At 34.9% G+C, this 20,325-nt stretch overlaps 2 protein-coding genes across 13 annotated transcripts in view; one reads left to right on the top strand and one right to left on the bottom strand.

Moving 5' to 3' along the window:
* Window positions 1–20,325, top strand: part of selenoi (selenoprotein I) — a 788,955-nt gene that overhangs the window by 133,241 nt on the left and 635,389 nt on the right. The window lies entirely within an intron of this gene.
* otofa (otoferlin a) overlaps window positions 1–20,325 on the bottom strand; it is a 608,533-nt gene that overhangs the window by 8,816 nt on the left and 579,392 nt on the right. For 10 of the 11 annotated variants that reach the window (XM_051924238.1, XM_051924241.1, XM_051924237.1 and 7 more), the window contains 3 exons: window positions 14,624–14,722; window positions 3,428–3,669; window positions 806–984 (listed from right to left, as the gene is read on the bottom strand). In XM_051924238.1, coding sequence (XP_051780198.1) covers window positions 806–984; window positions 3,428–3,669; window positions 14,624–14,722 — 520 coding nt within the window. Of the gene's footprint in view, window positions 1–805; window positions 985–3,427; window positions 3,671–14,415; window positions 14,514–14,623; window positions 14,723–20,325 lie in introns of all 11 variants that reach the window. The other variant, XM_051924242.1, reaches the window with a different exon arrangement.

Raw genomic sequence — 20,325 nt, 5'->3', positions numbered from 1 at the left:
AACCAACCTACGATACAATACCTGTCCATTTTAGGGGACAGCTCCACACAGGAAGTAATTTTAGAGCTCCCAGTTAAACTACTATGTAAGCCTTTTGACTGTGACAGGAAAAATCAAAGTACTGAACACATTAAGGAAACATGCCACCTCCAACCAAACAGTTCCAGAAATGGTATTCGAACCAATAAATCTGAAGCTGAGAGGTAACAGTGGCAACTACTGTGACACATTACTGTCAAAAACGCAGAAGCTAATGCACAGCGCAATACAGCTCATCCTGTGTTTACAGCAAAGGCTCGGAAGAATTTATGAATAGCAGTCATGCTGCAAAGTAGACTGCAAAGACCCAGTTATCATCAGGGCAACTTCTGTTTACTTCCCTGTTGTAGTAAAATATTGGTAATACATGAAAGCAAAGTTCACCTTTGTTCTGTGAAGGGTGCTGTAGAAATTTAAACTGAACAAAATGGCTTCTGTACTGCTCTGTATTTCAGCCTCAGCCTTTCTACTTCCACTATATCTGTAGTACTAGGGTGTTGTACCGTGTTAGCCATTATGAATGTAGAGAAAAGCCAAGCAAAATGACACCTTTTATTGGCTAACTAAAAAGATTACAATATGCAAGCTTACAAGGCAACTCAGGCCCCTTCTTCAGGCAAGATGAGTTGCCTCGTAAGCTTGCATATTGTAATCTTTTTAGTTAGCCAATAAAAGGTGTCATTTTGCTTGGCTTTTCTCTACTTCCACTAGATACTTGTAAGCATAACCTTTGTGTTTCTGAGTAGCATAAAGAATTTCCAATTACCGTGAGCTCCATTTCATCATTCTCATTTCGGGCTACAAAAGGCCACCACCCCTTCACCCTTTTCTGCTTGAAGATAGATACAGTAGGCAACTCCTGCTCATTCACTACCATATCTATTGAACATTGTTTGGCTGTTTTAGCCCCACGTGGGAATCGGTTAAGGTCCAGCTCAATAGCTCCTGCAAACAAAGCAGATTAAAGACAATTAAAAAAGAGTTGTCTTTTTTTGTAAATTAGACACATTTTAAAGCTGTGTATTGAGGTATCCTTAAAATGTACTGTATGCTCTCTCCTTTTTCTAGCAAGGCCTGAATTATCTATTGTGGTCAGTAAATTGAGCATATTATAGATTTGAATATATCAGAGTTTAACTGTTTCATTACCATATTGATGTAACTTTTATTAGAACATTTTTTGTTTGCTTTTAGTAATTAATTGAGCATTAGCAATAGTCACAAATCAAAACTTGAAAAAGAGGTTAACTTTAAATCTTCAAGCTTAATCAGTTTAAAATTCCTATATGATTTTGTCATTGTAATTCATGATCTTATTTCAGGGTTGCCACTAGAATGAAACTGACTTCTGAACAAGTGAAAACAACTGGATAGTTTATTTCATTGCTTAAACTTTGTAGTATTCATAATTTTTACTTTAGTAAACAATGACGCATTAACAAGATTAGCCATATAATTAAAAATATCTCAACAGATCAAGATAAATGTAGTACATACACATGGAATATGCATGCAGATTATACAGAATCTTCACAAAAGGTTCCTTTTTCATACATTCTATTAACAAAAATATGTGTCATACATTGTTTGAGTGAACATTCTTCATTGTGAAGTTAAAAAAAGGGTTACTAGTGCATATCATATAAAACTGTATTAGGGCTGTTTTAGAATTAATGGAGTAGGGTGAGCATGCCCCTTTAAACTTTTCAGGATATCAATTACAGATTACTTTATCAGTAAAACACTTATTCAGAAAATTAAAAAGCACGTATGTAAAGTGTGATCTTGCCACATCTTGTTGTATAAAATCTTTAATCCGTTCACTGAATCCACCTACTCAGTTTTAAGGACACAGGGACAAAACGTTGTAGTTCAGAATAGAACCCTTGTCAGGACAAACTAATGCTACGTTATAATACAGTGCCAATGCCAATGAACCTAACATGAGAGCGATTGTCCCTGTATATGATACTAATTTATTTTAGGCATTCCTAATCTGTGCAGTATCTCATTTATGGAAGGCACTTTATTGTACTGACAATGTGTTAAACCTTAAACACAATCTTTTTTCCCCCAAAGTGAAACTTACATTACAATCTAAAGTTGAAACTACATTATACAGTATAGTAATGATGAAGACATACATAACATCTCCAAACTTCACAAATTTAATTCAGCAAGTCCATAATTATTTTATCTAAAGCAACTTTGGGAACAGGGCCTTTTAATTTAAATTTCAACTATCGACATGATATACTGTATCGGATTGTGTAAAGTATGGTATAAATCATCTAAAACTTGTACATTACACAAATCTATCTTGACTAAAACATATTCAGAACAAGGCCGAATTGTGAATGATATTATCAAGTGCCAGCTACCTAGGTCATATGTTTTTGTAATGCCCTACAAATATTGGGGAAAAAAACTTTACTAGCCCTACAGACAGTTGTCAGACAGTTTTAGGTTTGTAATTACTTAAAATTTTCTAAAAGCAAGATGGGGTAACATTTTGTCAGAAAAAGAATGTATTGTGATATCTTACTATTACTCACTTGTTGTCTTATATACTCAAATGGAAGAATCCACCTCCTAATACTCACAGGGAAAAGGACATCTTATTTTACTTAAAATTAGAAAAACAAAAATCAAAATTTCTTTATGCAACATTTTCTAAAGCTTCTTACAATTTAGAAAGATCTTAAAAACTATTCTAAAATAAATAGCTGGGCCTTTGTTAACATTTTTGATATCCGAGTATCTCCATGCTTGATAAAGGATGGGTGCTGAGATTAATATGCAGCATAGATTTGCAGTATGAAATGCACTGCTGACTGTATCCTTTATTATCTGTATCTTATTCACTGTCATGCACTGCAGTTTATGCTATCAACAAAATAAAAAGTTAAAACAGTTGACAAATCTAGTAAAAGTAGACAGCAAAAAGCAAGAACTGGTAAACAACAGCATGAATAATTAATATACAGTAGGTGCTTATTTACAGCAGAAAAGGGTTGAAATGAAACCTGTGCTCACTGTGGACTTTCATAGATGTTTTGAGACCCCACAGAAAAATATATGGTACAACACAGAAATAATTTTGGGTAGTACAAAACCATCCTAGGAGAATGACATAACAATTCCATCTAATGAAACACTGCATGTTTCTGAGCATTGTAGAATGAAAGGTGTTTCTCAGTGCTTCAAACACATGTGCTCTGTGTATTGATATTTCCATTATCAGATGTTGTATGTCACCAAATTGGTCCATGTGAGTGAAATTAAGCTCAAAAATGTTGTATATGTTTGTGAAGCATTGTACACTAAGTTTGCTGCAAATGAGAGGTAACCATTAACTAAGATGTGTATAAAATAAAAATGGCCATGCCTAAAAAGTCATCGGCAGAGAAGTGGTCAGCATCCCAAACTTGTAAGGTTAGACGAGCTGGTATCTTGTATTCAGTTTCATCCCAAGAGAACATGGACTCTTTCTTTGATATCACTATCTTCTCTTCAGCAACAAGATAATCAAAAGGAAAGATGAATCGCCAGTTGAAATTTCCTTCCCCGGTTAGAGAGTGATAGTGGACATCTGTGTCTTGTTTGTCTTCTTGTTGTCCCTTCAGCCAACTATTTGAAGAAAAAACAAACAAAAACATTACTCCTGGCATCATCCACATTCTCAAACATGCATATTCAATTCAGGGTCATGGGGGAGTTCAAAGTCTACTGTATCATATTAGCACTAGGCCCAAGGAAACCAGGCTGCCAGACCGTTACAAAGCCCACTCTCACACACTCACATCATCACTGACACAAAGGCCAAATTAGAATCACAAGTCAATTAAGATGCACAGCTTTGGCATGTACAGTAGGTGGAAAACTGAAGTTTACCCAGCAACCCTGAATTAGCCCAAGTAACCATGCAACAATTTAATGAACACCTGTTTTTCTTTTAAGTTGCACAAAACAAAACCAATCCATCTTTTAATATTTAAAACTAAATGTGGTTTGAGGTTAATACAAGTTGTAAAGGCTGCTTAACTGTGCTTAATTATTATTATTTGCTTTGCCAGCTTGTGTATGCATTAATTAAATTTTGTTTCAAAATGAAATACCATTAAATGTTTTGCACATTTTATTAAACATGCATTTTAAACAAAAAGTGGATTATTTGAATATGTGCATCCATGTATGTTATCCCTCATAAATCCTCTGCTAAATAAATCTGAATACTATATAGTATATGTATACTATTGAACATATGCTGAGTCATATTTTGGGAGAAAAGCTTACACAAGAGTCAAGATGATTTACATTAATTATTTTTGTGTTATAGGTTGCTGCCAAAAGTGAATGTGTTTGCTTGTAAAAAATATTGGATTTGCCAGCGCAAGTCTGCATCTGCAATGTGACAACATGAAACTGTCCTCCCTTCTTGAGGTGCCATGACATACTGTATAACTTACCCAGTGTACAGGAGACTCTAGAGTAAATGATAGATACTGTAGATCTTTAAATTCAACAACAATTCAAATCAATTCAATAGAACTACAGATTAATAAAAACCTAAATACTTCAACATTAATTTAATAAATGAAAATGATTTTTTTTGGTGTGAGGCTAGGGATCTGTACTGGCAATCCAAAGGTTGCCGGTTCGAATCCCGTAAATGCCAAAAGAGACTGTTGGGCCCTTGAGCAAGGCCCTTAACCTGCAATTGCTGAGCACTTTGAGTAGTGAGAAAAGCGCGATAGAAATGCAAAGAATTATTATTGAATAATTAATTAGTTTTCAGTTCTCATCATACTAATTTAATAGGAAAGTCACAAATTGTTAAAATGTGTAGGACTTTTAGCTATAAAGGAGTGGTTATATCAATTAATTGCAAATAAATAAAAAAATGAAACAATTATTTAAATAAAAACTAAAACTTTACAACTAATTTTAAATAATTTTTAACATTTTCATTTTATTACTCCATGAGTTATTCAATGTATTTATATTTTGCTACATCCATGTCTAGATGTTTGTAAAAAAAATTGTAAGATGAATGGAAAATGTATGTTAAATAAATACTTTACCACATCAATAGTGATAACAACTATATTTAATGCAGGACTTTTTGTATTTTTTATTTCATTTTAGCCTAACATATCTTTAAGAAGCAGACAAGCAGGACATAAGGATGCTGAATCACCATCATCACTACCAAAAATCTAATTAGTTTTTTTTTTTTTTTAAATTTCACCATTGAATAAATTTATGTCTGGCGATGCACACACTAAAGAGACTCTAAAGTTTAAATTAATTGGCGTCTGTGACTTTCATTTGTTAACATATAAGTTCTGTGAAGGGCAGGTCAAATTTTAGAAACTAAAACGAATTGCCGTCATTTTTCTCTTTTCAACAGAAAATATGGGCATTTTTATGCCCATATGCAATTTGATTGCATTGTAAATATCCAGAAACTGCAGGAATTCTGACAACAATTTCCTTTTGTAGTAGCTTGGGGTGCAGTGGTTATGACTACAGCTATTTACAAATAATATGTGAGCAATTGACAGGAATGTATTCAGGTAAATGGACTGCTGTGTTCATATACAATCTTGTTTATGAAGAGTTTATCTTGGGCAGAAGACAATGATTGAAAAGGTACAAAGGTGTATCTGTACATGCAAAAGTGCTGGGATCAGTGCAGGAGCACATAGCGGTGTGCCAAAGATGTGCATTGTACTTGCTTGATAAACAGAATAAGCAAGATAATGAAGTTCCAAGATCATAAAGGACTCCCCATCCCCCACCATAACTTTCATGGCCATACAAAGGTTTTATAATTAATTGGTAGCTCTGGTGATGATAATTTAAACTGTCGAGATAGAGTTAACTTTTGAAAACACAGCAAGCAATGAAAGAAAAAACATAAAAAAACAACACAATATTGGTGGCCCAGATAAAATAAGGTTTTCACCTTGAAAACAGACATGCATGTTGTAGCAAAAATATACTATCTGTAGTCAGGCTATTGTACTAGATACATTGTTAAGAGAAATCCCAGAATGAGAAACTTGGACCATAATGGAGTATATTATGTAACGTTTGGCTTTAAATATCCTTTCTCAGTGCCCAAACATTAAAGAACTGGAACAGATCTCTAACCTTGCATGGTCTCTGTACTGAATAAGATAAAAGATGCAAGCAATGCAGGTGGTTGCAGAAATGGGGAAAACAAAACACGGCAAGGATTGCCACAAGTATATGCCACTGAAGGACTGGCCAAGGGAGTGCTGACATTTTCATCATATGATGTATGAGGAGCAGCCATATCGCATGTACTTTAGAACAAGTCATTCACCAATAGCTAAGCATGTTTGGGCCTGGCAAATGCTTGGATGGGAGACCAACTAGGAGAAGCTTGGGTTGCTGCTAGAAGAGGAGAAAACCCATGTAGAGAATGTGAAAATTCTACATAGCAAAAAGATTTGAACCCAGAATACTGGAAGTGTGAAGCTACTGTATTGTGCAGTTCATAATAATACACAAAACAGATAACTGATCTATTCAGATGCACAAACCAGCTGGGTCTATTGCTAATGTAACATTCATTTTGATTGGGCTATTAAATTAGTTAAACATATTCCCAAATCATGGTCATGAGAGCAAAAATGACCAGATTTTCTTTAAACATGCTCATTGATATGATTACTTATAATCAGGACTGTAGTTGCAGGTATAAACAGCCAGTGCTTTCAGGGGAATAGAACTTCAGCATATATATCTAAAGAAATCATATAAATGCATTATTCTGGTTAGAAACCACAACATGAAAGTGAATAGCAATTAACCCAGAGATTTAACAAGCATGCTTAGATAATAATGTCTTGCTTTTAAACATGTATATCAGTGTCATTATGTTTAATTTCTCATGCAAAACTTTTTTCTTGCAATGCTTTCATGCCAAATGGAAGCTGAAACGCCCATTTTTCAGAAGACTGGAAGAAAAAAGATGTGTGATCAGATGAGCATTATGAAAAATAAGCACATTTATCCATACCAATTAAACCAAGCTAATATAAGAAAGATAGTTTGAATATTTGGGGTTGGCCTAAAGCCCAGAAATCCAATACATGATTACTTGTATTTTAATCACTTTTTCTTTAACTGATGTGGGTTATTTTAGTACTATTTCTATACTGCGAGGTCACTTGAATTTGTAAAGTCATTACTTGAATTACTTGAATCATTATATAGTGCTGTACTTAAACAGTTGTTCAATAGCATGACTTAATGGGTGATATATGCTAAAGGGGGAAAAAAAGTCTTTGGTCTGTCTGTGTGTTGGTCTATCACACCAGCACTGGAATGCCAGTCTATTTCAGGACCCACTCTTGAGCACAACCATGTAGGGCTAATTTAAAACTGTCAAGTAAAGTAACACACGCATCTTTGGGATAGGAGAGTATGCAGGCCATTTTTCATACCAATTTATTTTACTTGTAGGATTTTTATTACTGTTTCATTCCAGCTATATTTAATCACTTTCTAATGTATTTTTTGCATGATGGTAGTGCTTATTTTGGGGTTTAACTGTTTTGAACTTTGGTTTCACACTGAAATAGTTTCTGAGATAATGGTAATTATACTATCCATTGATTTTGAATAATTGTCAACACAGGAGTCCTAAAAATAAAAGAAACTAAATTAATTAAGAATTAATTAAGAATTATAAATGAAAGGGTTTTCTTCATGTAACTTTGTCAAAAAAAACATTGTCATAAGACAAACCACCTAATACAAAAAAAAGATTGCCTTTTCACCCTGTATTGCTTTAAATTTTAATAATCTGAAATCTTGTTTTCTAAAAATGTCTTATATTCTCCAATAAGCATTCACCTCCTGTATAAAGCAAATAAAATCAAAAATAGTTCTATGTTGTTACCACAGCTATATGCTATTGCATTTTGCCATTTGTTACGCTTATTTTGTCTGTTTATGGCCATTATGATAAAGCTTGACTGAAGACACTGAAAAAAATACTGAAAAGTACAAAGACATCACACGGATGGGATCAGGGGGAATGAAACAAAGCAATCAACACATTAATTCAATTGACTGGCTCAATTCAGAGTTGCAAAAAAACAAAAAAAAACAAACAAACACAAAAGTAGCAGGCTCTTTGCATTACCATGGAAGTCAAACTTATGAAGCTGGGCTGTTCAACATGTTCATTGCCAAAAGCTAAACCAACAGTACCGCCCTAAAAGGAGGATGCAGAATTTCAAAGCGGAAGCAGTAGAGGCTAACGAATTAGCAAGTGAAAGGAGAGACAAGTAACACTAGTAGTGCTGTGAAAGTTGGGGGTTTGTATTGCATATACTATATTATTTTTTGATTTTATTGTTGATTTGCACATTGGATAGTTTTGGTTATATTTATTGTTGTATTTTTTTATATTATTGACTTTTCTTATTTAATACAGTTTTATCTGCTTTAACCTGTTTTAATTGACTGTTTTCTTTTATAGTGTGACAGCTATGAGGAGTGAGGTATGTAGCTCACATCTGAACTAAATGCACACCATATTTTTATGGGTATTATTTCTGAATTAAATAGGTATCAGTTACAGGTTTCATTCCAGGCTAAACTGATTCTGCAAACATTACTGATTTCTTGAGTAAGTAAGCTAATTGATGCTGAAGATGAAAAGACTTCATATGTTTCTACAGAATTTCTATATATTTTGGAAGTTTAAGTTTTTCTGAAACATGTTTGAATTGAAAGTTGAATACATCTTAAAATTTAAATCTTTTGCGATTTTGTAATGGCATACAATGAATACTTTTAAAATTTCTATTTTGTTCCTGAAGCATCTGTGATAATGGCGTAATATGTTGGGCAAGAAGTTTATATTCCATGGGTACCTAATATACTAACTAAACTTTCAGTCTGCAAATCCCAAGCTAGCTTTGCAAAGAGTATAAATAAAGCACAGTGGGAATCTTTAAATTCAGAATGGGGCAGACTTGCTTTTCTCACAAGTAATTATGTGTGATATACTCCAGAGTTGGAAATAAAAGTAAATTATATTTTATATACAAATATAGTATCTAAATATATAATATTAATTCTGAAAATACAAAGTAAAAATTAAATAAAGTAAATTCTGGTTAATTAGCACATGCAAGTAAGTAATCTGTACAGGTGACAGTAATTACCATGTAAATCTATAAAGTCAGCATATGAAAATATAAAGTTAATTCTGAATACATAAGTTCATTTCTGACAATAACACGATATGCTCATAATAAAATAAGCCTAGTCAGACAATGAGACAATGCAAAACACGGCGCATATTCCTTTAACAATAACATTTATATTATTAATACTAATATTTAACTCCCTATATATATATATATATATATATCATTTAAATAATGTAGGGCTTATGTATTTGTAAAATTTAACTCCATATTTTCAAAATTTGCTTTCCATAGCATAAGTTTTTTTGAATGATATCTAATAATTTTCTTTCCAGGCAAAATGAACTCTTAACTTGTATTGTGAATCAGTAATAAATTAAAAATAGTTTGTATTTATTTGACCTTCCTATATTCAATTACATTGCATTTTGCTTATTTATTTTAGACCTATAATTCTTTCTACATACAATTTCATTTTTAAAAGGTTCTTCTACTATACAACAAACTGCAGTTTATGTTAACATGCAATGTCATACATTCCTATAAAAAAATGCAAGATGTAATAATAAAAAGCTGACAAATGTATTGTTTAAATGCTGCAGCCTTTACAAAAACTCTATTTTTCCTTTTTCTTTCTTTTATAAATTGTTACAATTATTATTGTTATTAATTATTAATTAAGCTTTGGCCTTGATGCATGTGACTATACATTTTTGAATACATTTTTTTAATTAAACCTAAGAAATGCTGCTAACTTCAGAAATGTCACAGGGTGTTTGTAAAGGATTGGATGGTTGCCAATGTCTATTACAGAGAAATGAAGAGACTCTGAGGAACATAAAGTGGGATATATGAAAAAATTCCAAAATTCGCCTGGTAGCACTGCAATCCATTACACCCAGTCAGTGGAGCTGCTTGACCTGAAGATTGAAAGGGAAGATTGGGAGTGAGAATAAAAGTTTAAACTCTCTGTAGTGGCAATGATCCAAAGCGAGGATAAAATTAAGGAGGAAAGAAGTCAGACCTGGCCTGACTCTATATAATGTTAAGTGTTTGATTCCTTTTACATAAGTTGTATGAACTGTCACATCTCATAGAAAGTTGAGGTGAGTTTTTGTACCATGACATTTTGGAAACTGTGGAGAACCAGCTAAAGCAATCAGTTTCATCAGATTGAGTGGAAAAGGCAGGAGGGGGACTAGTGACTGTGCATGATCAATGATGAAAAAGGGAGCACAGTTCAATTAAAATTATATTAATTTGAAATGAATTTGACATTGAAATGTGGACCGAATGAATTTACCCAAATGAATGCTCTGAAGATGATGTAAGTTGTATCATCCTGGTTGATTCAGTAACAAAAAACTCACTCTGTATCAATATCTTAATGATGAATCATCCTTAATCCTGCTGACATCAAACAAGGAAATAAACATCTATCAGCATGTTCCATTCATGGACACAACAAGCTGGACCTGCTTTATTCAAATGTTAATGACTTTAAATATAAACCTGTGGTTCAATCTCAGCAGGTCTGACCTCATCTTACTGCCACCTATAAGCCTGTTATGGACAGCAGCAGCTCTCTGTTATCCAAGCCAGAAGTTCTTACATGTATCTTTGGGGGGTACTTGGGGTAGGGGGTGTTCTTTGTTTTTATTCGGTATATATATTATGATGTGTGGGTCACAGACTTGCACAAGAGAGAAGGATGTGAGTCCAGGTTTTCAAAAAAAAAAAATCTTTATTGTTGTGATGATAGGAACATTCTCAAAGATTTATTCAAATGGGAGCTGTCACTTAAACACACGCAACATACAAGCAGTGATAATGACATTGTCCTGCATTCGTTCCCTTCTCAGATCAAAAACAGATAACCTTCCTGCAGGAGACAGAAAGTGAACACATGGCCAGGTCAGTGGCTGGTTCCTTGCTGTTTTAGCGCACAGAGCAGTGGCGCGCAGCACAGCTAAAGTGTTGTTGTGGTCTCAAAAATCTCATTATATATAGTACGAGCTGTATATACCCGGCGTTGCCCGGGGCAGAAGTAACCTAATCGGTCAAACACTTACATATATACCAAAGTAAACCTAATCGGTTAAACAGCTTCATATATACAGAAGCGAACCTAATTGGTCAAACAGTTATGAATGTGTAGAATGATTTTACAAACATTATGCGTGTTAACAATCATTAAAAAGAAAAGATTGAGGAACTGTTCTTCTATATGTGATGAAGCCACTAATAAGACAGATTTTTTTCAGGACCCAGCTGTTTCATAACTAAACTACTGCCACCCCAAAGTAATGCCTAATAGTGGTTTTTGGGGTAGCTGTGGAATAAAAAGGGTGTTTTTTAGTCAGTAAGAATCTGACAGTACCCTTCAGTACGGGCTGAAGGGTGCCTATGTAAGGTTTTACATCCTTCCCGTATGGAAAAAAAAAACATACTAAACTTTTTTTTCATCATTACAGATGATCTCAGTCAAATCGAAGTACGCATTCTCAATTTATTTTTATCTAATTTTTACTTTTTCACAAAGCCATCCCATGCCAATTTGTATGAATAAACTTTTGCTACAGAGTTACCAAAAGTTTATTCATGCACATATTTTAATACGGATAATCTATCTCTAATCAAGGTTCTCATTTTCATTCTAATTTAAAATAATAATAGATACTCATTTTTTTCTTCTGTTTTACAAAAACCAATCTATGCCACCTACGTCTTCGTCAAGTCAGCTTCATCCAGCTTCATCACATATAGAAGAAGAGTTCCTCAATCTTTTCTTTTTAATGATTGTTAACACGCATAATCTTTGTAAAATTATTCTGCACATGCATAACTGTTTGACCAATTAGGTTCGCTTCTGTATATATGAAGCTGTTTCATCGATTAGGTTTGCTTTTGTATTTATGTAACTGTTTGACCAATTAGGTTTGCTTATGTATATAGATTAGCTGTTTGTCCGATTAGGTTCGCTTCTGTATATATGAAGCTGTTTAACCGATTACATATACTTTGGTATATATGTAAGTGTTTGACCGATTAGGTTACTTCTGCCCCGGGCAACGCCGGGTATATACAGCTCGTATAAATATAAATTATTAAACAGTAAAATCTTCTTCTGTAATTTGCTACCGTGGCAATTTGTGTGTCTGTCCAGGATTTTAAATGACCTGTAGCTCGCAAACCGTTGCACCTATACACTTGAAATGTGGTACACATATAGTACGTCACGTCTACTATCCGCTTTATGGGTGATGATTGTTTTAGTCTTTTTATCTTTATTTTATTTTATTGTACAATCAAGTCCTATCTGCGCACAGCAGGGCAGCCGTGGGCGGATGCGTATGGTGTATTCACTCGATGTTATCGTGCATTGCGCTGTCAGTGGTATTTTGATAAAAGAATTTGAACAACATATAAGAAGCGTATAAATTATTAAACAGTAAAACATTAACATTTAAGAAGTAAAGTTACATTAAGTACTACTGCTGTGCCTTCGGGTATACCTCATTTTTTGTTTGCCCATTACATGCTTAAATGTATACATTTTTTGGTGCACCTACCTGAGAACACGCGACATATAACCGAGCGTGGGGAGAAGCATGGATTTTAAACACGCATTGAGTTGATGTGCTGGTCTCCCTCGTGAAATAACTGGTAATGTTTGACTAAAATCTACAGCGAGTAAAACGACATTAGCTCCTATTTTTTTTTACGATCTCTGAGATGTTGCTTTTTTCGGTTCAAGGCTTCATAAGCTCTTTTATGTTGTATGGTGTACTTATCCCAAACCATCATCTTTGAATGTTGCAAGACTTTCGCCTTGTATGTAGATCGGGGTAATTACATTCATTGCATTCCTAGTCTGAATCACAATCTGATTGTATGGGTGGTTACCTGGCACTGTAGGGTTGCCACCCGTCCTTTAAAATACGGAATCGTGTCGCGTTTGAGAATGAAATTGCGGGTCCCGTTTTGAATCAATACTGGACGGGATTTATCCCGTATTTTTTTTATAATTTTTTTTTTAAAGCAGCGTCTCATGCAAATCATCCCACACGCATTTTATGAAGATGCCTCCTTTCCTACTTTTGATTGGGTAATACTTGATGTCATCGTTAGTTTGATTGGTGTTTTTAACTGTCCAGTGAGTAGGGCGTGTCTTTCAACCGTAAGCAGATTTTTTGCAGTGGTATCACTGACCTCGACGACGGCGACGTTATACGTCAAAAATAAATTACGATAAATGACGATTTTAGCGATACTTTATTACGACGGCGGCTATATAGACACGATCAAATAAAAACAAAAAAATCAAATAATCATTCTACATTTTCAAAACGTCGAAAAAACGACGGAATGAAAAAAAGGCCCACCCGACGACCCACCCATTCCATTTTTATATATATAGATTATTATTGCTATATATACATATAGATACAGTTTTTGCTGAATATATATATTTATCAGCATCTGTAAAAAATGTATTTCCCCTTAGGGACAAAACTCATCTACTCTAATCTAATCTGATCTAATTTTTATCCATGTTTCCCTTCATTACTATTACTACATATTTAGTATATTATTTTGGTGAATAACATTTTCACAGGGAATTATTCTATTCTTAATTTCACCCACATAAGAGTACTTTGATTGTGGAAAAATTGTGTTGTGTATGAATTTAAAGAACATGCATAAATGTAAAACTGCAGTGTAACTGGAACAGTAAAGAGCATATACAAAGTTGGAGCATAGAAAGTTCCAAACATAAGTATTTTGCATAGTGAAAATGGATACGTAAGATTATTAAATAATCTGTTGAAGAAAAAATTACTTGATTTACTTGTTTTTAACACATAAACTTCGGGATGGTTTGAACAGAATCAAAAACAGATTCAATGGAACTAAATTGACATCCTTGTAGATTTAAAGTTTTAAATGTGTCTTGAATATGATTAGTGTAGGCAGTCTTCAACAAATTTAATTGGCATGGTCTATAAGGCCTTGCATTGGTACATCAGCAAAGAATGAATGGGTAAAGACACGTGCTGTTGATCCTCAGTGCTTCTGAGGAAAGCAGTAGAGAAGAGGAGAAGGAGGAAAAAGCCATAGGAAAGACACAAGGAAAAGGAGGAAGGGAACTGGTCGTGCAATGTAGTCATTACCCCCCTGACATAGATGTCAGACATCTTCTCGCCTGTCATGAAAGCATCATCTTCTAGAATTACTTCATCAGTGTTCCAAATAATAACACGCAGCTCATAACTAGACAACAGCACAGCAAAAGTAACAACAAAAAACACAAAAAGGGAAAAAATAGAGTTATTAATGCCACCACACTTCAAGCACAATAGGGCACTCAGCCCATTACATACCCCCGCACAAAAATGTCACTAGATTTTTCTCCAGTGAAGTAATCATCATCTTCCAGAATGACCTCATCAGTATTCCAAATTATCACTCTTAGCTCATATCTGGCAGGAGGAAGGGATATAATTTCAGCATGCAAAGTAGTCAAAATGTCTCATATTTTTAATACAAAGCATATTTCTGTCTGAGATATAAAGCTGAAACAAAAGAAAAGAATGATGAGTAATTAATGCAAACTCTAAGATTATCATGCACACTCTGTACAGAAAACTCTCCAGTCTGGAATCTGGCCCTAGGTCAGTGAGTTGGCAAAGATACCTGCAACATTGCTTTGCAAAATGTTATGCTTTGTATTAGCAACAAACAGTTAATCATTAATTTATATACTGTACACACAACATTCTATTCAATAGCACAAAATATTTACTGTACCGATAACAAAATATTTTCAGTTCATGCACCCAAATTATTAATGAATGAATATTGAAATACTGTATATAGAAGGTCAGCACATTGCACTAATGTTTCACAGCAATTCTGCATTTAGGCATTTACTTGGTAAATTAACATGTTCTTCAAACCAGGGACCCCAGGTTTCCCTATATATTCTTAGGTCATTAAATTAAATGCTCTTAAATTGTGTTTTTTAACCTCTGTTTGTGGAAAAGGCCTTCATCCAATGTGTGTTCCTGACTTGCACTTGCTTCTTCTGAGCTAGAAGACTATGGCTGATACAATTTGCCCAATGCTCCTGGGATAGCCTGATTTAGACCATTTTGGAAATGAATAGAATGATGTAATGTTTATCACACAATTAATAAAGTAAATCACAATTACCATTTATTTTAAGAGGAAAAATGACTGAATGTTAATTTCATGGGGAAATATAAATACACTGCGGTGGGTTGGCACCCTGCCCGGGATTGGTTCCTGCATTGTGACCTGTGTTGGCTGGGATTGGCTCCAGCAGACCCCCGTGACCCTGTGTTTGGATTCAGCGGGTTGGAAAATGGATGGATGGAAATATAAATACAATATTAGAAATACAATGTTTTTGCCATTGAGCCTTGACTTGTAAGGTTATCTGCAGAGAATCACAATAATACAGAAATCACTTTTAACAACTCACTTTTTTCAACTATAGGGTTGCAGTGATCAAAGCCTATTCTGGGTTCAAACCAGGAACCAGTTGCTCAACTTCTAAAGGGCCAATTAAGATCTACCAATCAAAGTACAGTAACAGTTTGTGTTGGGCCTGGTGTCCCTGCCAGGGACAAACACAGGAAAAACATGCAAGCCTCACAGGGAGGACAACCCAAATGGGTGTCCAACCAGAATCTAAAACTAATTACTGGTCACCCACGTCTCTGTAGAAGCACATGGAATTTTAATTCCACTGTTAACATATTGATAGACACTGATTAAAAGGGAGTTTTCAGTATATACACTTAAGCAGTTGTACATTAAGTGAGAGAACACAAGGAATTAAATACAAAAGTCTATTCATGAGATGCTGTAGGAGGAGCCAAAGCAAATCATTATGAATGAATTTTTAATAATATTTACTGTCCTATACTTTTAATGTCATACAGTAGTTAGCAAGGACTGCCATATTCTTTAACAAATGGGTCTCTGCAGTTGGGGAAAAGTGTAGTGAGGCTCTTCTAATTTGGTGCTGATTTTTTCTGACACTAGCATAGGTTTTGGGTGTTCTTTCATGTGGCTTTCTTCTAATGCTTGGTATTCTCCATAATTTAAATGAGTTATTACTAAATGTTACTTGAAGCATGATGTATTTCATCTCAACATCTTTTCACAATATCTGATAAATTTTGTAACCTTGTCCTGTAACAAATTTTCAGTACAGCCCTCAAGAGTGATGTTTACTTGACTTTGTTGACATCTTTTCTAAGTCGCTTTAGATAAAAGTGTCTACTATTTTAATAAATGTTAAATGCAGATGAGGTACTGAACCAGGATTAACCATTCCATAACTGCTCTACCTATGTACATAATAGCACTCTAAAATGCCAACTTCTTAACATGATCAAACTGTAGGCAGAAAAGCAGTTCCAGATTAAAATACTGTTGAAATAATGTGAACAGTTAAATTAATCCCATTGTTATCCTCAGCTGCCTAATTCTTTCATTTATAATGTTTGTATGCAGTAACGTTTCAGTGTGGGTAATGAAGTTGTACTGCACAGACTGTTGAATGCTGGAGCTGAAGCTAACACTTATATGTTCATTAATAGACTGTTCATATTATATCTTTTGAGAAAATTTTCAAGGCATTATCATTATTACATATTTGAATTACATAACAGCAATAGTTATATATTGCAAAACCTAATTAGTACACCAGCTTTTATAGGTCAAATTTAAATAAGGCATCATACAAACTGCACAATTGTTTTAAAAATGTATGACTCTGGTGAATTAAAAAAAGAAAAAAGTGTTAAGATCCTCTGTTTTGGAATATTCCTGCATGAACTGATTTCGCAGTACCTGAAGACATGAAAGCTCACTTTGATCACTCTACCATTTTAATGTAAATAGGTGTTGTGCTGTAATTCAGACAAGATTGAAAAGTTTATTTTAAGTACCTCCAAATGAGATTCTGCAGCACATCCTTTATTAATACAGATCTTAAGATCTCTACTGCTTGATTATGCACATGCGTTTGGATGACTGTATGTTAAAAGAAACATGCTTTAATCTTTAGTTTAAGGGTTGTGTATTATTGTCACTATGTATAATAATTCATTTAAATGAAATAACAGAAAAAATAATGTGGCAAAAAAGTACTGAAAAAGAGTTTTTTAGTTTAATCAACAAAAACAGATTACTAAAACACTTTACATTTTCTTTCTGAAATTTTAAGGTGCTACGTGCACATAAGCAAGTTACAGGTACAACTAAAATTAAAATTTGTATAAAATATCTTACAATATGTGGGATCATATCCACATTGACAAATATTTTGAATGACATCTCAGATGTACATAATTCTGTACTTTGCCTATAGCCGAAGTACGCATATTTGTCAATAATCCTTCACAGAAACAAGCTGGGCACAGTATGACACATTCTCTACACAAATGATTAAAATAATAATGTACTGTACTGTGTGCTACCAAGTTTGCTTTCAGCAGATTTTCACAAATGTATTGCTGACTTTATTACTGAGAAACCTGACACATCTTGACCTTGCACGCTTATTAATTAGTCTGGCAATATACTGTCATAAAACAGCTATTTTGACCTTCCAACAGTAGTGTAAATATTGTTACTATCAAGAGATCTCTCAGTATAATAAATCATGAAATTCAAAAATTCTTATTAAAAGAACAGGAACTTCACAACCACAAAAAAACAAAAGTGCAAAGTATCCCATTTCCACTTCAGTGTAAATAAATATGAATTATGATGGCTAATTTTTGTCATGTTAAATATTGTAATTAAATAGCACATTAGATAGATAGATAGATAGATAGCATTACTTCAGAAATATAATCATGCATGGTCTTCAGATTTAGTGAGACTTTCACTGTGAAGCTTGCACTACAGAGGTGAAAAAGATCAAAATCATGTGACGTAAATATAGTCAAATTGAAAAGTATTCTATTAATCGAAGTGGCCACAGCTGAAAGACAAAGAATTGTGGGAAGTCGAGGTTCAAAGCCCAGCCCATTGACTGGCACTATTTGCGTGCTGAGAACTTGAAAATGAAAATGCAAAGTGGAAAATGAAAATTTAATGAGCAGCAGGTGGTGCCAGTGCTTATTTTCATTTTACTTTTCATTTTTGCAGCTTCATTACTGTTCAGGCTGAAAATGAAATTGCAAATGCTGTTATTTCATTTTATTTTTAATTTTAGCAGCATTTTTGCATGTAGACTTTGAAAATGTAATTGCAAAAGAAAATACCTCCTATAATATATGAAGAAGTTGTGCATTTTTATTTAATTCAAAAAGAAGAAGCAGATATAATGGCTATGAACAATTCTATCATAAAGATATTGCTGATAAACCTTTCTTATTGAAACCATATTACCTCCTTGAGTATTCAGAAAAACATCCATCCATCCATCCATTTTCCAACCCGCTGAATCCGAACACAGGGTCACGGGGGTCTGCTGGAGCCAATCCCAGTCAACACAGGGCACAAGGCAGGAAACAATCCTGGGCAGGGTGCCAACCCACTGCAGGGACACACACAAACACACCCACACACCAAGCACACACTAGGGCCAATTTAGAATCGGCCAATCCACCTAACCTGCATGTCTTTGGACTGTGGGAGGAAACCGGAGCCCCCGGAGGAAACCCACGCAGACACGGGGAGAACATGCAAACTCCACGCAGGGAGGACCCGGGAATCGAACCCAGGTCCCCAGATCTCCCAACTGCGAGGCAGCAGCGCTACCCACTGCGCCACCGTGCCGCCCCTGAAAAACATTAAATTATAAATTCAAGAGCTTATATTTAAAGCAAGCAAGCAAGCTGCCAGATTTAGTTCGGAATTGTATAAAACCTTTTCTAGTGAGACAGCTTCTTTCTAATACAAAATTTACATCATTTCATTTTAAAGATACTCACTCCACTTTGTTTTTGTTAAGGGGTTGTCAGAGCTTGATAAAAATGTAAATGTAATTGTTTTATTCAAAACACAGTTAACACTATGTTAAATCCATGGTGTTTCTCTGTGTTTTACATTACCTGAGCAAATTGAAGGAAAATGACAAATCATTTAAAATCCAAAATACACTGCTCAAAAAAATCAAGGGAACACGTCATCATCACAGTCTAACACCAAGTCAATTAAGCTTCAGGGATATCAATCTGTCCAGTTGGGACGCATATCTGATTGTGAATCAACTTCACTTTCTTTGGTGCAAGTGAAAGTGACAATAGGTGTGCTGGGGTGGCAACAGCAAGACAATGCTTTTGCAGGTAGTGACCACAGACAATTGCTCTCTACTTATTCTTTCTGACTAATTCTTTTCTAGTTTTGCAAGTGTCCTTGTTACTACTGGTAGCATGAGGCAGTTCCTGGAGCCAATTCCAGTTGCACAGGTAGTCCGACTCCTCCAGGATGGTACATCCAAATGTGCCGTTTGCAGTGTCTCCCAGCACAATTTCAAGAGCATGGAGGAGATGCCAGGAGACAAGCCATTACACAAGGAGAACTGGACAGGGCTGTAGAAGGGCATCAAACCAGCAGCAGGACCGGTTTCTGCTTGTTTGTGCATGGAGGAACAGGAGGAGCACTGCCAGAGCCCTATAAAATTGCCTCCATCTGGCTATGGGTGGGCATGTTTCTGATCAAACTGTCAGAAACAGACTCCATGAGGGTGGTATGAGGATCCAAAGCCCTCAAGTGGGACCTGTGCTAACAACCCATCACCTTGCAGCTTGATTCTCATTCTCCACAGAATACCACAATTGGCAGCTCCACTATTGGTGGTTCTCTTCACAGAAGAGAGCAGGTTCACACTGGGCACATGTGAAAGACGTGAAAGAACATTATGCAGCACCCTGCAACATCATCAAGCATGACCGTTTTGGTGGTGGGTCAGTGATGGTCTGGGAAGGCATATCCTTGGAGGATCTCACAGACCTCCATACAATAGGCAAAGGTACCCTAACTGCTGTTAGGTACCAAGATGAAAACCTCATAGCCACTGTCAGACCTTACACTGGTG

This window comes from Erpetoichthys calabaricus, chromosome 3 (genome assembly GCF_900747795.2).
Source record: "Erpetoichthys calabaricus chromosome 3, fErpCal1.3, whole genome shotgun sequence".
Taxonomy (NCBI): Eukaryota; Metazoa; Chordata; class Cladistia; order Polypteriformes; family Polypteridae; genus Erpetoichthys; species Erpetoichthys calabaricus.
Note: the sequence above shows the minus strand (reverse complement) of the source record. Positions and strands in the feature narration are given on the sequence as shown.